Source organism: Cricetulus griseus, chromosome 5, assembly GCF_003668045.3.
Source record: "Cricetulus griseus strain 17A/GY chromosome 5, alternate assembly CriGri-PICRH-1.0, whole genome shotgun sequence".
NCBI classification, from domain to species: domain Eukaryota; kingdom Metazoa; phylum Chordata; class Mammalia; order Rodentia; family Cricetidae; genus Cricetulus; species Cricetulus griseus.
Window position 1 is genome coordinate 155,498,205 of NC_048598.1, and position 15,316 is coordinate 155,513,520.

The following is a 15,316-nucleotide window of genomic DNA, read 5'->3' on the forward strand; positions in this document are numbered from 1 at the left end:
GGCCCTTGAAAACATCCCAGGACATCACCATGGCCCCAGATGACAAAAAGGTCACCCAGACCAGCTCATTCCTCACCACCTTCACCTCTTCAGATCTGCCTCTTTCTATACTCCATGAACTTCTCTGCCTCTCCCTCCCTCCCACACCTACCATACATTTGCCTGACTTCCTGGTGCTGCAAGGAGGGGTGCTGCAAGCTCCCCCTACCCCTACATCCTCTAGCACTCTTGGCCAGTGTGTTTGTGTGCTTGCTTGCATGCGTGTGTGCCTGTGTGTGTGTGTGTGTGTGTGTGTGTGTGTGTGTGTGTGTGTGTGTGTGTGCCCATCTCTGCTGTAGGATTAGTTTTAAGTTACATTTCTGACCCCTTTCTCTGGTGACTGAGAATGTCAAAATTAAAGTTCATTGTAGTCAGTCATGCATATTTATTATACATGGAACATACAACTTTTTATATTCCTTTTTTTTCTTTTCAGATTTTTTACAATTTAAATAAGAAACAAGCTTTTGTTTTTTACATGTCAATCTCACTTCCCTCTCCCTCCCTTCCTCCCCTGCCCCCCCCACCAACTCCCTATCACATCCCCTTTCTGTTCCTCAGGGAGGGTGAGGCCTTAAATGGGGGATCTTCCCATTCCACACAGAGAGATACTCTCTCAGCCTAGACACATGGTGGAGGACCTAAGCCCTGCTCCAAATTATATAACTTTTTCTATTTCTTATGTACAGACTTGCTCTGTGAGCAACTCTCAACAACACTACATCTGCCTCATGTCTTTCAGTACAGCCTAGGAGTCCAGGGTCTATTTTTCTCCACCCTTCTTTCAATAACCCGGGACTACCTGCTTTCTTTCTTACAATGCACAGAAGCATCCCTATACAGGATATATGCAGGGACAAAAGAGGAAAATTGGGAGGGGACTTTGATTGTGGAAGCAGAGAAGTCAATAAGGGAGCAGGGGAAGGAAGAGGAAGAAACAACACTAAGAATGTCTTAAAGGACCTCAAGGAATCATATTATTTTCTTTTTTTGCATATTTTTTATTTGAGTTAGAAACAAGATTGTTTTGCATGTTAATCCCAGTTAACTCTCCCTCCCCTCCTCCCCTACCATGGCCTCCCCAACTAAAACCCTACCTATCACATATCCTTTCTGCTCCCCAGGGAGGGTGAGGCCTTCCATAGGGGGTCATCAGAGTCTATCATAGCCTTTGGGATAGGGCCTAGGCCCACCCCCATGTGTCTTGGCTCAGGGAGTATCCCTCTATGTGGAATGGGCTCCCAAACCCACACCTATGCTAGGGATAAGTACTGATCTACTACAGGAGGTCCCATAGATTTCCGAGGTCTCCTCACTGAAATGCATGTTCCTGGGGTCTGGATCAGTCCCATGCTGATATTCCAGCTATCAGTCTGGGGACCAGGAGCTCCCCGTTGTTCAGGTCAGCTGTTTCTGTGGGTTCCACCAGCCTGGTCTGGACCCCTTTGCTCATCACTTGTCCTTCTCTGCAACTGGATTCCAGTTCAGTTCAGTGATTATTTGTGTGTGTCTGCTTCTACTTCCACCAGCTGCTGGATGAAGGCTATAGGATGGCAAATAAGTTAGTCATCAATCTCATTATCAGGGGAGGGCATTTAAGGTAGCCTCTCCTCTGTTGCTTAAATTGCTAGTTGGTGTCATCTTTGTTCACCTCCAGACATTTCCCTAGTGCCTGATTTCTCTTTAAACCTAAAATGTCTCCCTTTTTATGGTATCTCCTTTCTTGTTTTCTTCTATTCTTCTCCCGACTCAACATTTATGCTCCCTCATTTCCTCTTCACCCCTCCTCTTCTCCCCTTCTCATTCTTCTATTTACATAAAATTACACATAATACATGTACTTGTATGTATACACTCATATGTATGTAAGTGAGCTTATACCACTTGGGCTGACAATACTCCCCCACAGCCATAGAAGAGAAAACAATTGTAGTAGAGTTTTGGTCAGCATAGTCCCAGAGGTTCTTCAAACAATACAGGCTACTGTTGCTACCCTTTATTGCCTTTCAGAGATAGAATGTAAGTCTCTGTTGTTTAAGATACCACACAGCTCTGACACAGGACTCAAGATTTTGGCTGGTTCCGAACTGAAACTACCTTCCTGAGGTCTAGTTTTCACTATCCAGAAGTTGCTATGCAAGCTGCCATGTGAGAGAAACAAGCATATCAATGACCAGCATGGCAAAGTATCATTGAAAGGTACAATAATGACACTCGTATCTTGGTAGCATACAACAAGTATGTAATTGGACTAATATTATGTCTGTTGAAGAGCAGGGTAATTTAAGTCCTTGAAAGTACATAGGTAATATAAAATAACTAGCCTTGTTGGCATGTTCAAAGTGTAGCGTGATGATGTGGGTAATGCCTGTCATTCTTGGACAGAAGAAAACTTTGGCCTGGTGGCTCTTTTGACCAGTAGAAGGCAAAGTTTGCAGGTTTTTCACTCCTGAACTGTATCTACGAACTTTTGAGGACAACAGCTATGGTTGGAATGACTACACAATTAAGTGTGTCATATTCTGAAGCCCATTTCAAATGTTCCCCTGCCATTTGGGGGTTGAAGACATTAGAAATTGTCAGAATCCTCCCAACTGCATTGTGGAAGCTTTATTGTTGATGGGAATCTTGAGTTTTTGGTTTACTTGTGCGATGTCTCAGCCCATGGGTCTGAGAGTCCATGGTAGGCCTTTACTAGTCCTTTCAATTCTTTATCCACAGACTAAGGAAGTAGCAATGGACAGCAGAAGACATCATCAGGCAAATGCATACCAGAGCTCTGCATGCTTCTTTGTTTTCATTTTCGGTTTGTGAACCATGGCAGCTATTTTATTCCTATAACTTCCTTAGTACATGATCTTTGATTAATGAGGAGATGAAGAGATTTCACACCTGTGCTATCAAGTATCCCTGCCAAACTAGAGGGCCATTTCTGATGGCTGTTCTTTCTTTCTGCCTGTTTTTGTTGACTGCTCATACTGGCCTGAAACAGTTTGCAATTTCAACTGTATTGACATATATTTCCAGACAATACACATATCAGAGTGCTTTATTAGTATATGCTAGGGCTTACTATCAAATTCCCAGTTCAATTCCCAGTACTGTGATGCAAAATAGAAGTGCTTTGGAATTTGGATGTACTTTATGTCCCATAGTTTTCATTGAATCAAGGCTGTGAAGTTCAGTGGCGTAGACCCCTGCTAGCTCCCTAGCCTGCATTAGTCTCTAAGACCTTTCCAGTGGCATGGGTTCTTCTCTGCCCAGTGTGCAGTTCATTGCCTGAAGAAATGAAGGGTCATCTGGGCCTTCTTGAAAAAGTGTCAAATAGGGTAGTTCACACATAATAAGTCCATCCAAAATTTTATGTATTGAGAATTTTGGATTTTTTTCTCTTCATTGAGTTAGAGAATTTCATCATCCAACAAATGCCATTTCAAGGTTATTATAGTAGCACAAACACTATAATTCCACTTTACAAGAGTAAAACACCTGTCTTGAGAACAATGTTGTATTCTGTTCTCACTGACCTAGTTTTATTTATTTATCTTTCTCTTTATTTATTTATTTATTTATTTATTTATTTATTTATTTATTTATTTGTTGTTTTTCTAGACAGGGTTTCTCTGTGTAAAGCCCTGGCCAACCTGGAACTCACTTTGTAGACCAGGCTGGCCTCAAACTCACAGAGATCTGCCTGCCTCTGCCTCTCAAGTGCTGGGATTAAAGGCATATGCCACCATTGCCCAGTGGCCTAGTATCTTTTTAAACAACCCTTATGCATAGTTTCCAGATGTTAACTGATGCACATTAGTGAAATCTACAAATGTTTTAATAAATCACTTCTTGGGTCATTGTATTCATTGAAAACCACAAACTGATTCTCTGCCCTTTTATAAGACAAACACCTTGGGAAAAGCTCCAATAAGATTGCCAGGCAATGTAAGAGCTCAGATTCTTCTTCAGCCACCAAAACTTTTCTATTTCAAGTTTCAAGGACAACATTTTTTTCCTGCCAATATCTTTATGTTCAAGTAGCATGGTTACAGAGAGTATGTTCTCAACTTATATACACCATGTAAAACACTAAATTATTTTAAAGCTGTGTTTTAGGGATACAGACTATGTATTGAAGACAACGAGCAGACTTTTATGTCATATATGCATAATATATATGTGATATAAGCTATTAATTATATTATACGTAACTATGTTTCATATAATTATATTACATATAAATTGTAGTATATATGTAATATATTGTTATATAGGATATAATTATATATGAAATACTATATAATACATAATACAATAAAATATTTTATTATACACACACAAACACATATGAGAAATTGTGAGCATTGTCTCCCACTACCACAAGTTATGCAGTTGTATTTCCTGCATCTGAGAAAAATCACAGGGGTAAGCAAAGCTAGAATGCAATGGAGGAGATTCACCGTGGAAAAACCCTTCTTGATCATGGCATCTCTCTGACTCAGAAAGAATGTGTTAATCTATATTTTTGAAGATCCCTTCTTGTGTTAGAAATTTAAAGCCTGGGACATATATACACACTTGATTTTATTAAACTTTTGAGTAATAACAAGAAATAATGGCTCATCTCCAGGTAATTAATATCATCATTACTTCAACAACAGTTAAGTACAGTAGCTATATATTCTCTTACATGGATACTTTCCACACACAGTTCCAGTATTCCCATGAATAACCTAAAATATCATGATTCCCATGCTTGCTGTAGAGCACCACTATGCCAGTTCCTGATGGGTTTATCAGGTGCCTGCATTTTAAGCTTCCATGGATCAGCATCTCCACATAGAAGACAATTTTAGCAAATCTTTTTTTTTTCAGAAATTACTGTAGCTCACAAGTGATAGATAATTAAGTCTAGTGTTTAAAAAAAAGATGGTTTCTTTTATGCCAGAAATCACTTTACACTATGCACTTAAAACCAAAAGAACAAAAAGAGCCAGTGATGTCATCAGGCAATTAATGTAGAGTACAGCCAGTATGCCTATAGTTGGAGTAAAAAGAAAAATTAATATTAGGAAAAGGCAAAGGCTTCATTATGCTCATTTCTTGGAATAATAGAAAGGGTCTGGTACCTAGTGAGAATCACTGCCCAAAACACTGTGAAGCCAATTTCTGAGATGCTCAAAGATTTTGAAACCATGGATCATACAACACACAAGAACTAGGACTGAGGAAGAGACCTTGTCCCTAGTCAATAGAAATCCTGAAAAGTGCTGCCAAAGAAAGGCTCAGAACATAAAAAGAGCAGAGGTCTGCCTCTTCCCGTTGTTCACCTGCCTCAAGTAGCAGCTTCTAAGCAGAAGCTACCAACCAAGGGAACCTGGAAGCTGCCAAAGAGTGGATGCAGATTACTTAATGTTATCCTTCTCAGTTTTCCCCTTGTTGAGGGGCAGTCTGTTCTCAGTTGTCGGGTGTAGAGCATCTGCTTCTCTTTATGATAAATTTGAGTCTTCCAATTGCCACTGTGATTTATCTTTGCCAATTGACATAGTCTAGGATATTTCCAACCAAACTGTTGGAAGTCTTTACACTTTTTAAGAAAATACAATGAAAAATTTGAATTCTTTCCATTTTAATTTAAACTTTAAAATTTTAATTAAAATGAAATTACATCATTTCCTTCATCTTTTTGCTCCCATGTTTGCCTTATTCCTCACAAATTCATGATCTCCTCTCCTTTAACCATTGACATTACATATACATATAAACAAACATTTACATGCAAACTGAGCAGTTCTTTCAGTGTTGCCTTCATGTATGTTTTAGCACTTGATATTGGATAACCAGTCAGGGAGTTCATCCCTAGGAAGCACTAAACTCCCCTCACTGAAATTCTTTGTTGCTTGTAGCTCATCATCTAGGAGTGGAGGAGGGCTTGAGATTTCCTCCATCTATGTTGGAATATCAGATGGTGTTGGCTGTATTCCTGCCTTCTTTAGGTAGCCATATTGTTGAGATATCATGGGTGTGTCTTCCCTGTTGTCACAAAAAGAAACAATCTCACAGGAGACATTCTGGCCCTCTGAAGATTACAGTCTTTCTGGCCTCTTATCCACAATGTTCCTTGAACCTTCGATGGAGGAATTGTGTTGAAGATGTAACAACTGTGGTTGGGTACCCCTCAGTAAGTTGTTACCTGTATTTTGACTAATCATAGTTTCCTGTAATATATTTATACAAAATTATGCTTTATAAATTATATAATTGCATAAATGATTAATGTATAATACAATATATAAGTATATGTATGTACATATAATATATATATAGTATATATATAATATATAATATATATATTTAATTCTCTTCAAGAGCCACAGACAATCTAAAACAAAGTCCCCATTCCAGGCATGAGAACCTTCTTTTGACTTGTTAGCAAGAAACTATGGCAGCAGTATAAGCTATTGCGACTACCCTTAGTTGCCTCCTAAAATCCAAGGTAAATTACTATTGCTAAAGACACCACAAAAGTTGGATATAGTGCTAGGAGAAATTGAGCTGGAAATAACCTGAAAACCTTCTCCCAGAGGTCTGTCTTTCTTAGTAGTAGTAGTACTAGAAACAAGTTGTTAAGAGAGAGAAGCAATCAACAACCTTCCTACCTATCATGCTTATGAAACACAACCATGAACAGCCTGGCAAGATATCCCTAAAGGAGCAATAATGATATTTATAACACAGTAGTAAAATACAGCTGTCTAATTGGACTGAAGGGTAACTCAGCAGGAGAGAAATCATCCCTAGTAATGTAAATGGAACTAATAATATACGTGGCTAGTGAGGTCATGGATCTTAGAGGAGAACTTTCTATCACCACTTTCCTAAATGAGTATTAATTCCTAACTGCATTTTGCATATGTATCCTTATATCCACAGACAAGTGTAGCTCTCACTACTCATCAAATAAGCTTCTTTTGCAGCAGGAGACCATTATAGAAAGCCACAACTAGTATTACTATTTTAAATGTATACTCTGTGTTATACTCTGTCCCTCAGAACTATAACTATGTTAGTTTGAGTGTATATCTTTGAATTTAAACTTCACAGTTGCTTTATTATACAATAAAAATAAAACATTGTAGCTTAGAAAATAAAGAGCTGCATTTGTCAATCCTAGAAGCACAGAGTTTAAAAGACCCTTGTTTATCTGGGAAATTATTAAAGAAGGGATTTCCTAAGAAATTTTATATTCCTATTGCAAATTTGTTTAACTCAGTACTAGCTAAATCTGTAAGTGATGATCACAGTGTGCTTTCTTCAGACATAGCATGCTTTTCCACATTTTCATGGATGGTGCTATTCCAATTTTCTGTTTCCTTCCTTCCTTTGAGGATGAGCAAGTGTTTTTCACTTGGCCAGACACAGTTATACTATTTCCACCTTTGCCAATCTTAAGCAAATCTTCCTTCATGTTTCCAGAGTCGTTTGTTCTTACTGGGTGTATCACTTATCACAAGATGTTTTCAATATATATGGGCTCCATAAAGAAAGTGGAGTTTTATGAACTCCTTTACCAAGCAAACATAACCAAATGGGAATCAGCATTGCATCTAGTATTTAATGCTTTCTATTTCCTCCATTAAATTTTGAGTTCACTTCCAGGCAATAAATAAATGTAATTTGTATTTCTATTTCTAGCATCGAGTTTAATGCTGGATACATAGCGTACTTCAATAAATGCCTAATGTATTTTTACTGTCTGTCATTGGAACAATGCCAAAGTCACATTATAATAGTTTGGGTGGTGTGCATATTTCAGGTTTTCCTGTTCATTCTGATCTGACAAGTACCAATTTTCTAACTTTTAAAGCACTTGGAAAATATTTTCTTAAAGTTAATATTTCTTTCTGAGGCTATTTATCCATTTCTTGCCAACATTTGATACCCCGAAGAAGTATGTATTATTCCAATGTTATGAGGAGATATTAGTTTTACCTGATTAGTAACTGTTAGATTGAATTCAATTTTAATTTCACATTCATCATATCAATAATTTATTTAGGAAATATTGCCTAGCTTCCTTGAGAAAATTGGCTTTTCTTGAAGAGGAACTTTCATAGTCTCTGTTTTACTGTAACTCTTGGTTTGGTAAAAATGTTCTCCAGGCTGTCAGTTATTTTTAATTTTTTTCATAAATACTTGTAGATGAATCTAAGCTTGTCAGGACTAGTAATGAAAGTCTATGCAACAGCAACAGTGATTGTAAGAGAAAGGGATTGTAAGACAAAGGGCAGTTATTGTTTTATCTGCCGGGGAGTCCTCCCCCCACCCCCGCACCCCGGGGGAGGGAGAATATCCTCTGAAGCTGTGTATAGGTGGATCTCAATGGTCATTTGTAGTATCCCCTCAGGTGATAGGCAACTACGTTTGCTTACAATATAGTTCCCCTGGGGTTGTTACTTTGTTGATTTCTATGGATTACTGTTCTTCAGAACAAAGGCCTAAAAGAAGAAGAAGAAGAAAAAAAAAAAACAACAACTACAAAGAAAAGAGAAGTATGTTATATACTTAAATATTGAGTGTTAGAGTATTTCATTTTCAGACCAGGAAAGCCAGTATGTTACCATCCTGAACAAATGGGCTTTTTGTCTGGGCAGAGCCTGCTTGCCCTTCTTGTTGACTCCTCCCTGCACACTAATGGGTCTAATGCTAATAGAGTCCAGTTGTGTTTCCCAAACTCATTTCTTTTCTCTGCATCTTGACACTATATCACTTTGAGGCAAGCTGTGACAGGCACATTTTCTAAAAGGATACCCATGTCGGGGAGCAACAGCCAAAGGCTCAGTGCCAGGTTTAGCCATTAGCAGTAGGAGAAAACAATTCCTTGTTTTAGCCTTGATCACGGGAATGCTACCCACTGACATTTGAAATAGCTCTGTCCTGTTAATTAAACAAATTGTTTTGCACATCTGCTAGGTGTTTAAAGGATGTGAGGATAGTATTCTCAGGTCCTTGGTGCTGTTTCAGGAGAAGATTTGCATGTATGCTGTAACTATATCTGAAAAAAAAATAAAGAAAAAGAAAAGGATGAGTTTTCCTCCACAATGGTGTTAATATACTCACTGCACACAAGGATGGCCTAGGGTAAGGGTTTGTAAAGGTTCATTAAAATAACACCCCTTTACAAGATTTTTTTTTTTAAATGGAAATAGGGATATAGGAATGATCTTTTCTTTGTCTCCAGAATACCAAGGTGGCCTGAGATTTCAGAACAATAGATAATGGCAGCAGTAGGAAAAACCAAGATGACTTTCTTCTTTAATCTTCAAGTTACCTTTGCCCCTGAATCCATACTTCAAGGTTTATTTATTTGTTTATTTGTTTCTTTATGCCTGTTTCACTTACCTGCCTTCAAGGTTAAAAATCAGTGTACAAAGTAGACTGGAGGAATGCTTATGAAATCTGTAGATGCAGCTTAGTGTATTGATGTTTAAGTTATATTAAGAAAAAGAAAGACAAATGAAGTGGTCATTGGTGGTCACCTATCTTTGTCATATGCTCAATCACCATATCAAATAAAGCTATTTAAGTTATAGCTCTTTTCTTTTTTGTCCTTTCCAAGTAAGTTTTTGAAGTTTTACTTACACATCACCTCTGATTAAGATTTCATCTAAAGAAATGATTTTTACCACTAAAAGTTATTTTGAAAAGCACTGACATGCGCACACACACACACACACACACACACACACACACGCACATATATATTTATGTATGTTATGTTGGACAAAATATGGCAAGACATCCCACAAAATGTCTTTGACTTATGAAAATTAGTTCAAACTTACTGCTTGAATTATTTTTTCCAGGTTAACTGTGCTGTGAGAGGTATTGAGTCCTTTGATAGAGTGCACCCCTCATCATAATCCTTGTGAGTTCTTCAGCTCTGCCTGAATTCATGACCTCACATTATGGTTTACTCATGTTCTCTTAGCCAAAGACCTGCATCGACACTATGTACATACTACCAGTGCATTTGTATGGTGTTTTGTGAGTTGCTGATGTTGTTGCTGCATGCAAGAGTGAGGCATGATGATTACAGACAATGTGTACACATGAGCCATTGTTTTACTGCACCAACATATATCTAATGTGAAGCTGTATTTTCTAGGATTCTCTTGTTTGTATAATTCAAGTTTACAGTGAGCCACGGGAAAATTTTATGCAGGATTTGGTCTATGAATGCGAAATAGAAGTCATTATATTTGAAAGTATAATTGCCAAGCTGCGATCCAGCTCACTGCCTGCTCTTGTAAATAGCTGCACTAGAACACAACCACATTTGTTTATCCATTTTCCTCATACATTGAGAGATTTGAGTGATTTTAAAAGAGATCTCATGTCCTGCAAAGTCTACAGTGTTTTACTATATTGAATTTTATTTTTAAAGTAAGTTTGCTGGCCTCTGTGTTCCAGATTGTTCAAGGGTTATAGTTGGTGCAGCTGGTGGATCTAATTGTTATGAAGTAGCTGGATTATCTCCAGTTTCTGTGAGTCTCAAGCCAGGCATGTACAAGATTTTACAGCAGTCTGTACCAGCTTTATCTGCAAGCCATCTGTATTCTGAGGTTAGGAGTAGTGAGAGGTAGAGAGGATTTACATTTTTTTCTTGTGAGTGACAATTTGTTTACATATGTTCTAGCTTGTCTACCTGACTTCCCTATTCTGTTCACTTTTTCCTTTTGACTGCTTTCCTGTTTTTGAATTCAATGACTTCCCATCCACCTTAAATAACAACGCAACATTTTCCTTAAATATTTTCCCTCTGAGTTTCTAGGTCTCTGGTTGACCACTTTTCTGTGAGCATCTAATCATCTCCTCCCTGAAATCTTTCTCTGGAAGCAACAACTAATATATTATTTTCTATGATTGAATCCATATAAGTCTCAGGTCCAATCGATTATCCTACTGGGTTTTGAAAATAAAATCACTTTCTTATTCTTTGAAATAATGTCTCTCCATTTACTTCTTCATCCTCCTCCCAGCTGTTATTCCATACCTCTCTATAAGCAGCCATCTCTCCCTTTGTTGTGTCTAGTCTTTCTCTAGCTTTGTTTCAGTACATGGTTGAGCTTTGGATACCAAGGCTGACCTTTTACAAGTCCCCTAAGTTTGGCACTTTTGTTTATATCCTACCTTTTCACCTTTGACTTACTTTTCTCTTAAGACAATCTCATGTTGCCATTTTTCATCTTGCTCAGACTCCTCCAAGAGCTCTTCCTTCAGACTATATTTTCTTTAATATATTTTCAATCTTCTTATCAATATAGCCTCCATTCATCCAGGCTTCATTAGTACAATCAAGCTTTCCAGGAAAATGCAGGGATATCCTGCATGTTTCCTAGTGCATGGTGACTTCTTTGATCTCTGTTTCCTATGTTGTCTCCTATTGAGTTGTTGTCTCCTATCACCCACCTGCACTTGTAATATTTACCACACCTTATTTCTGGAAATGTCCCCTTTCATTTCCTTATTCTACTGTCTTTTCATCCAGTACTCATTTCTTTGGCCATTCTACTTTGTTAGCCCTTCTCTCTGATCTAGTATCTTCTCATTGAGCTTTACTCTTGTCTTCTCTTCTCATAGTGTATCTCTCTATAATTTCCTAAATGTTGTAATGGAAAAACTTGACCCTCTCACTCATGTCTGTGTCAGAGGCTTCTTCTCTGAGCAGTCCTAAGGTCCAACTGTTTAATATAGTCCCTTGAATATTTTTATTTAAAATAGATTCTTTTCTCATACAATATATTCCAACTAGTTTCCCTGACCTTCAGATACCCTAGTTTCTCTCCAACTCCACAACTCTGCATTCCTCCAAATTTACTTCCCCTTTGTTTCCTCTTCAGAAAAGAACAGGCCTCCTAGATATGACAGCCAAAAGGACAAAACAATATGCAATATGACAAGGTAAAAGTCTATATATCTAGGCTGGACAATGCAACCTAATAGGAGGAAAAGTCTCAAGAGAAGGCAAAAGAGTCAGAGACATACCCACTCCCACCTTTAGGGGTCTCACAAAACACCTCCCCCCTGCCCATGAATTCTGTGGATTCCACAGAACATCTACCTTCCCATGCCCTACCCTTCCTGCCTGATTGCTGTGTTTCCACTACCAACTCAAGCAGACAGTCCTTGATCAACCACAGGCCACACACGCCTGAAGGCCAGATAGGCTGCCAGTAAACCTTACCCACTCTCTATTTTAGCAGAGCCAGTTCTTAGTGTAGCAACAGAACACCAGATGCAGTGTCCCCTCCCGGTTCTTCATGCCTCCTGTGGATCCCATAGGCCATCACTCTCAGCCATTCCCTTCCAGCCTTTTCATTGTGACCCAGTCCCAACTGCAGTGGATAGTCCCTGCTCAACCACAGGCCACACCTGACAAAAGATTCTCCTCAAACATCAGCAAGCATTCTCCATTGAACATACCAGTGGAGTAAAAACAGGGAACCTTCAGCCAACACACTCTTTGAAAATCCAGAGAGGAAACAGAAACCAAGGAACAAAACTGCAAACCAACCAAGAAAAACCTAGAAATCATCAACTAGACCTATAATCACTCCAATCCTACTTGCCTAGACACCAATGTCATAATAAATCAATAATTGCCAGGTCAATATGTCTCCAATAGAGTCCAGCTCTCTTACCACAACAGGTTCTGAATATTATAATATAGCTGAAGCACAAGAAGACCTTAAAAGCAACTATGTGAAGATGATGGAGATCCGTAAAGAGAAAAATGACAAATCTCTTAAACAAATTCAAGAAAACACAGACATATATTTGCAGGAAATGAATAAATCACTTCAACAAAAAAAATCAAGAAACAAACAATCAAAGAAAGCACATAAAACCTTTCAAGATGTGAAAATGAAAATTGAAGCAATAAAACATACACACAAACTGAAGGACTTCTGGAAATAAAAAAAAATCTTAATTTAAACAGGTACTATAGTGTCAAGATTCACAAAAATATACAAGAGATGGAAGAAAAATCTCAAGTGTTGAAGATACTATGGAAGAAATGGATACATTAATTAAAGAAAATTTTAAGTAATAAAAAAAAATCCCCATCCCCGACACAAAATATCCAGTAAATCTGGGACAAACATATGAATAATAGATATAGAGAATGTAGAAGAACACTTGCTCAAAGGCCAAGAAACTATTTTGAAAAAAATCATAGAAAAATTTTCCTAATCTAAAGAAGGAGATGCCTATAACGATATAAGAGGCATACAGAAAAAACAAAAACAAAAACAAAACAAAACAAAACAAAAAAAAAACAAAGCAAAAACATATGGAATACCAAGTAGCTTGGACCAGAAACAAAAGTCCCCTCACCACATAATAATCAAAACACTAACATACAGAAGAAAAAATATTAAAAGCTGAAAAGGAAAAAGACCAAGTAACATATAAAGGCAGACTTGTTAGAATCACATGACTTTTTAATGGACTCTAGATGCCAAAAGGGCCTGGACAGATGTGTTGCAGACACTGAGAGAGCACAGATGTAGATATATTCCATATGAAAGTCATATTTAAACAATATCTATCACAAATCCAGCCCTACAGAAGGTGCTAGAAGAAAAAGATTCAAACCAAGGAGGTTAACTACACACATGAAAGCAAAGGAAATAAATAATTTCACATTAGCAAAACTAAAAGAATGGAAGCACCTCCCCCCAACACACACACACCATACCACCACCACCACCACCAACAACAACAACAAAAACAACAACAGCAACAAAATAGCAAAATAACAGGAATTACCAATCATTGTTCATGGATATCTCTCAATACAAATGGCCTCAATTCCACAGTAAAAAGACACATTAGCAATATGGACACAATTTAAATATTTGGTATTTTAGTGACTAGCTTTTTTATTTTTTTTAATCCAGCAAATGATTTATTGGTTAAATTATCAATCATGGAGCTCAATAACAAAATAAATGGATAATTCACTGGAAACCGGCTTGAAAGTACTGACTTTAATTAATCTGGCAACAAAAATTGAGTTAACAAATGTCTAACAATTAGCTCTTATAACTGCTAGACAGTGAGATCAGCTATCCAAATCCATGTCTTGTTTTCTCTTAACAACAGGTGGTAGAACTCCCAGGAGACAGGTGAGTGAATTCTAATAAAGGTTGTATTTGTTAACCTAGCACCATAGTTCCAGTCTCAGGACTCATAAGTAGCTGGACGGAAGTTACAGGAGGAAGGGCAGCTGCTAGAACGTAAGGTAAACCTTTGACTTCTGGCCCTATGTTGGCTTTGAGGCAGCAGGCAGGGTGTGAGGCTGAAGAGAAACACAGCTTTGGATTGCGGCTATGAAGGAGGCAGGCCCCTCTGGAGGGAACTGGTGAGTCCAGAGAGCAGCCCTGGGTAGGCATCAGGAACTAGGAGATTTCTTCTTGGCTTCCAGGTCCTTTTTCATCTCATCAAGCTTTTTAGTCAGGTTTGGCATGTCATAGTTCTGAGCCAGATACGTTCCCATCATGTTGCCCAAAGTAAATCCAAGCACGAACTGGAGCATGATGTCGGTGGGGAGGTCAACGAGGGTGTGAACGCCCTCAGCTCCAGCTCTGCTCCCCGTAACTAGCTTTTTGACTTCTTTGTATATTTTGGAAATCAGCCCTCTGTCTTATGTGGGCTTGGTGAATATCTTTTCCCATTCTGTGTGCTGCCATTTTGTCTTGTTGACTGTGTCCTTTGCCTTACAGAAGATTCTCAGTTTCAGGAGGTCCCATTTATTAATTGTCGATCTCAGTGTCTGTGCTACTGGTGTTATATTCAGGAAGCAGTATCCTGTGCCGGGTTGTTCAAGGGTACCTCCCACTTTCTCTTCTAAGAGGTTCAGTGTGGCTGGATTTATGTTGAGGTCTTTGATCCATTTGGACTTAATTTTTGTGCAAGACGATAGATATGGATCAATCTGCAATCTTCCAAATGTCAGCTTCCGGTTATACCAGTACCATTTGTTGAAAATGCTTTCTTTTTTTTCCATTGTGTAAGTTTAGCTTTGTCAAAAATCAGGTGTTCATAGGTGTGTGGATTAATATCAGGGTTTTCTATTCAATTCTGTTGGAATACCTGTCGTTTTTGCGCCAATACTAAGCTGTTTTCAGGACTATGGCTCTATAATAGAGCTTGAAGTCAGGGATGGTGATGCTTCCTGAAGTTCCTTTATTGCACAGGGTTGTTTTGACTATCC

At 38.2% G+C, this 15,316-nt stretch overlaps 1 protein-coding gene and 1 non-coding gene across 2 annotated transcripts; both read right to left on the bottom strand.

Annotated features, from left to right (window-relative positions):
- Positions 1 to 4,379: 4,379 nt before the first annotated feature.
- Positions 4,380 to 4,542, bottom strand: LOC113834556. Its single transcript, XR_003486236.1, has one exon. It is a non-coding gene; the product is annotated as a U1 spliceosomal RNA (small nuclear RNA).
- Positions 4,543 to 14,494: 9,952 nt separating this feature from the next.
- On the bottom strand, positions 14,495 to 14,648 carry LOC100762200 (short transmembrane mitochondrial protein 1-like). The gene has a single exon (XM_027419779.1). The coding sequence runs from the start codon at positions 14,636 to 14,638 to the stop codon at positions 14,495 to 14,497; it is 144 nt and encodes a 47-aa protein (XP_027275580.1). The 5' UTR covers positions 14,639 to 14,648.
- Between the last annotated feature and the right edge of the window lie 668 nt (positions 14,649 to 15,316).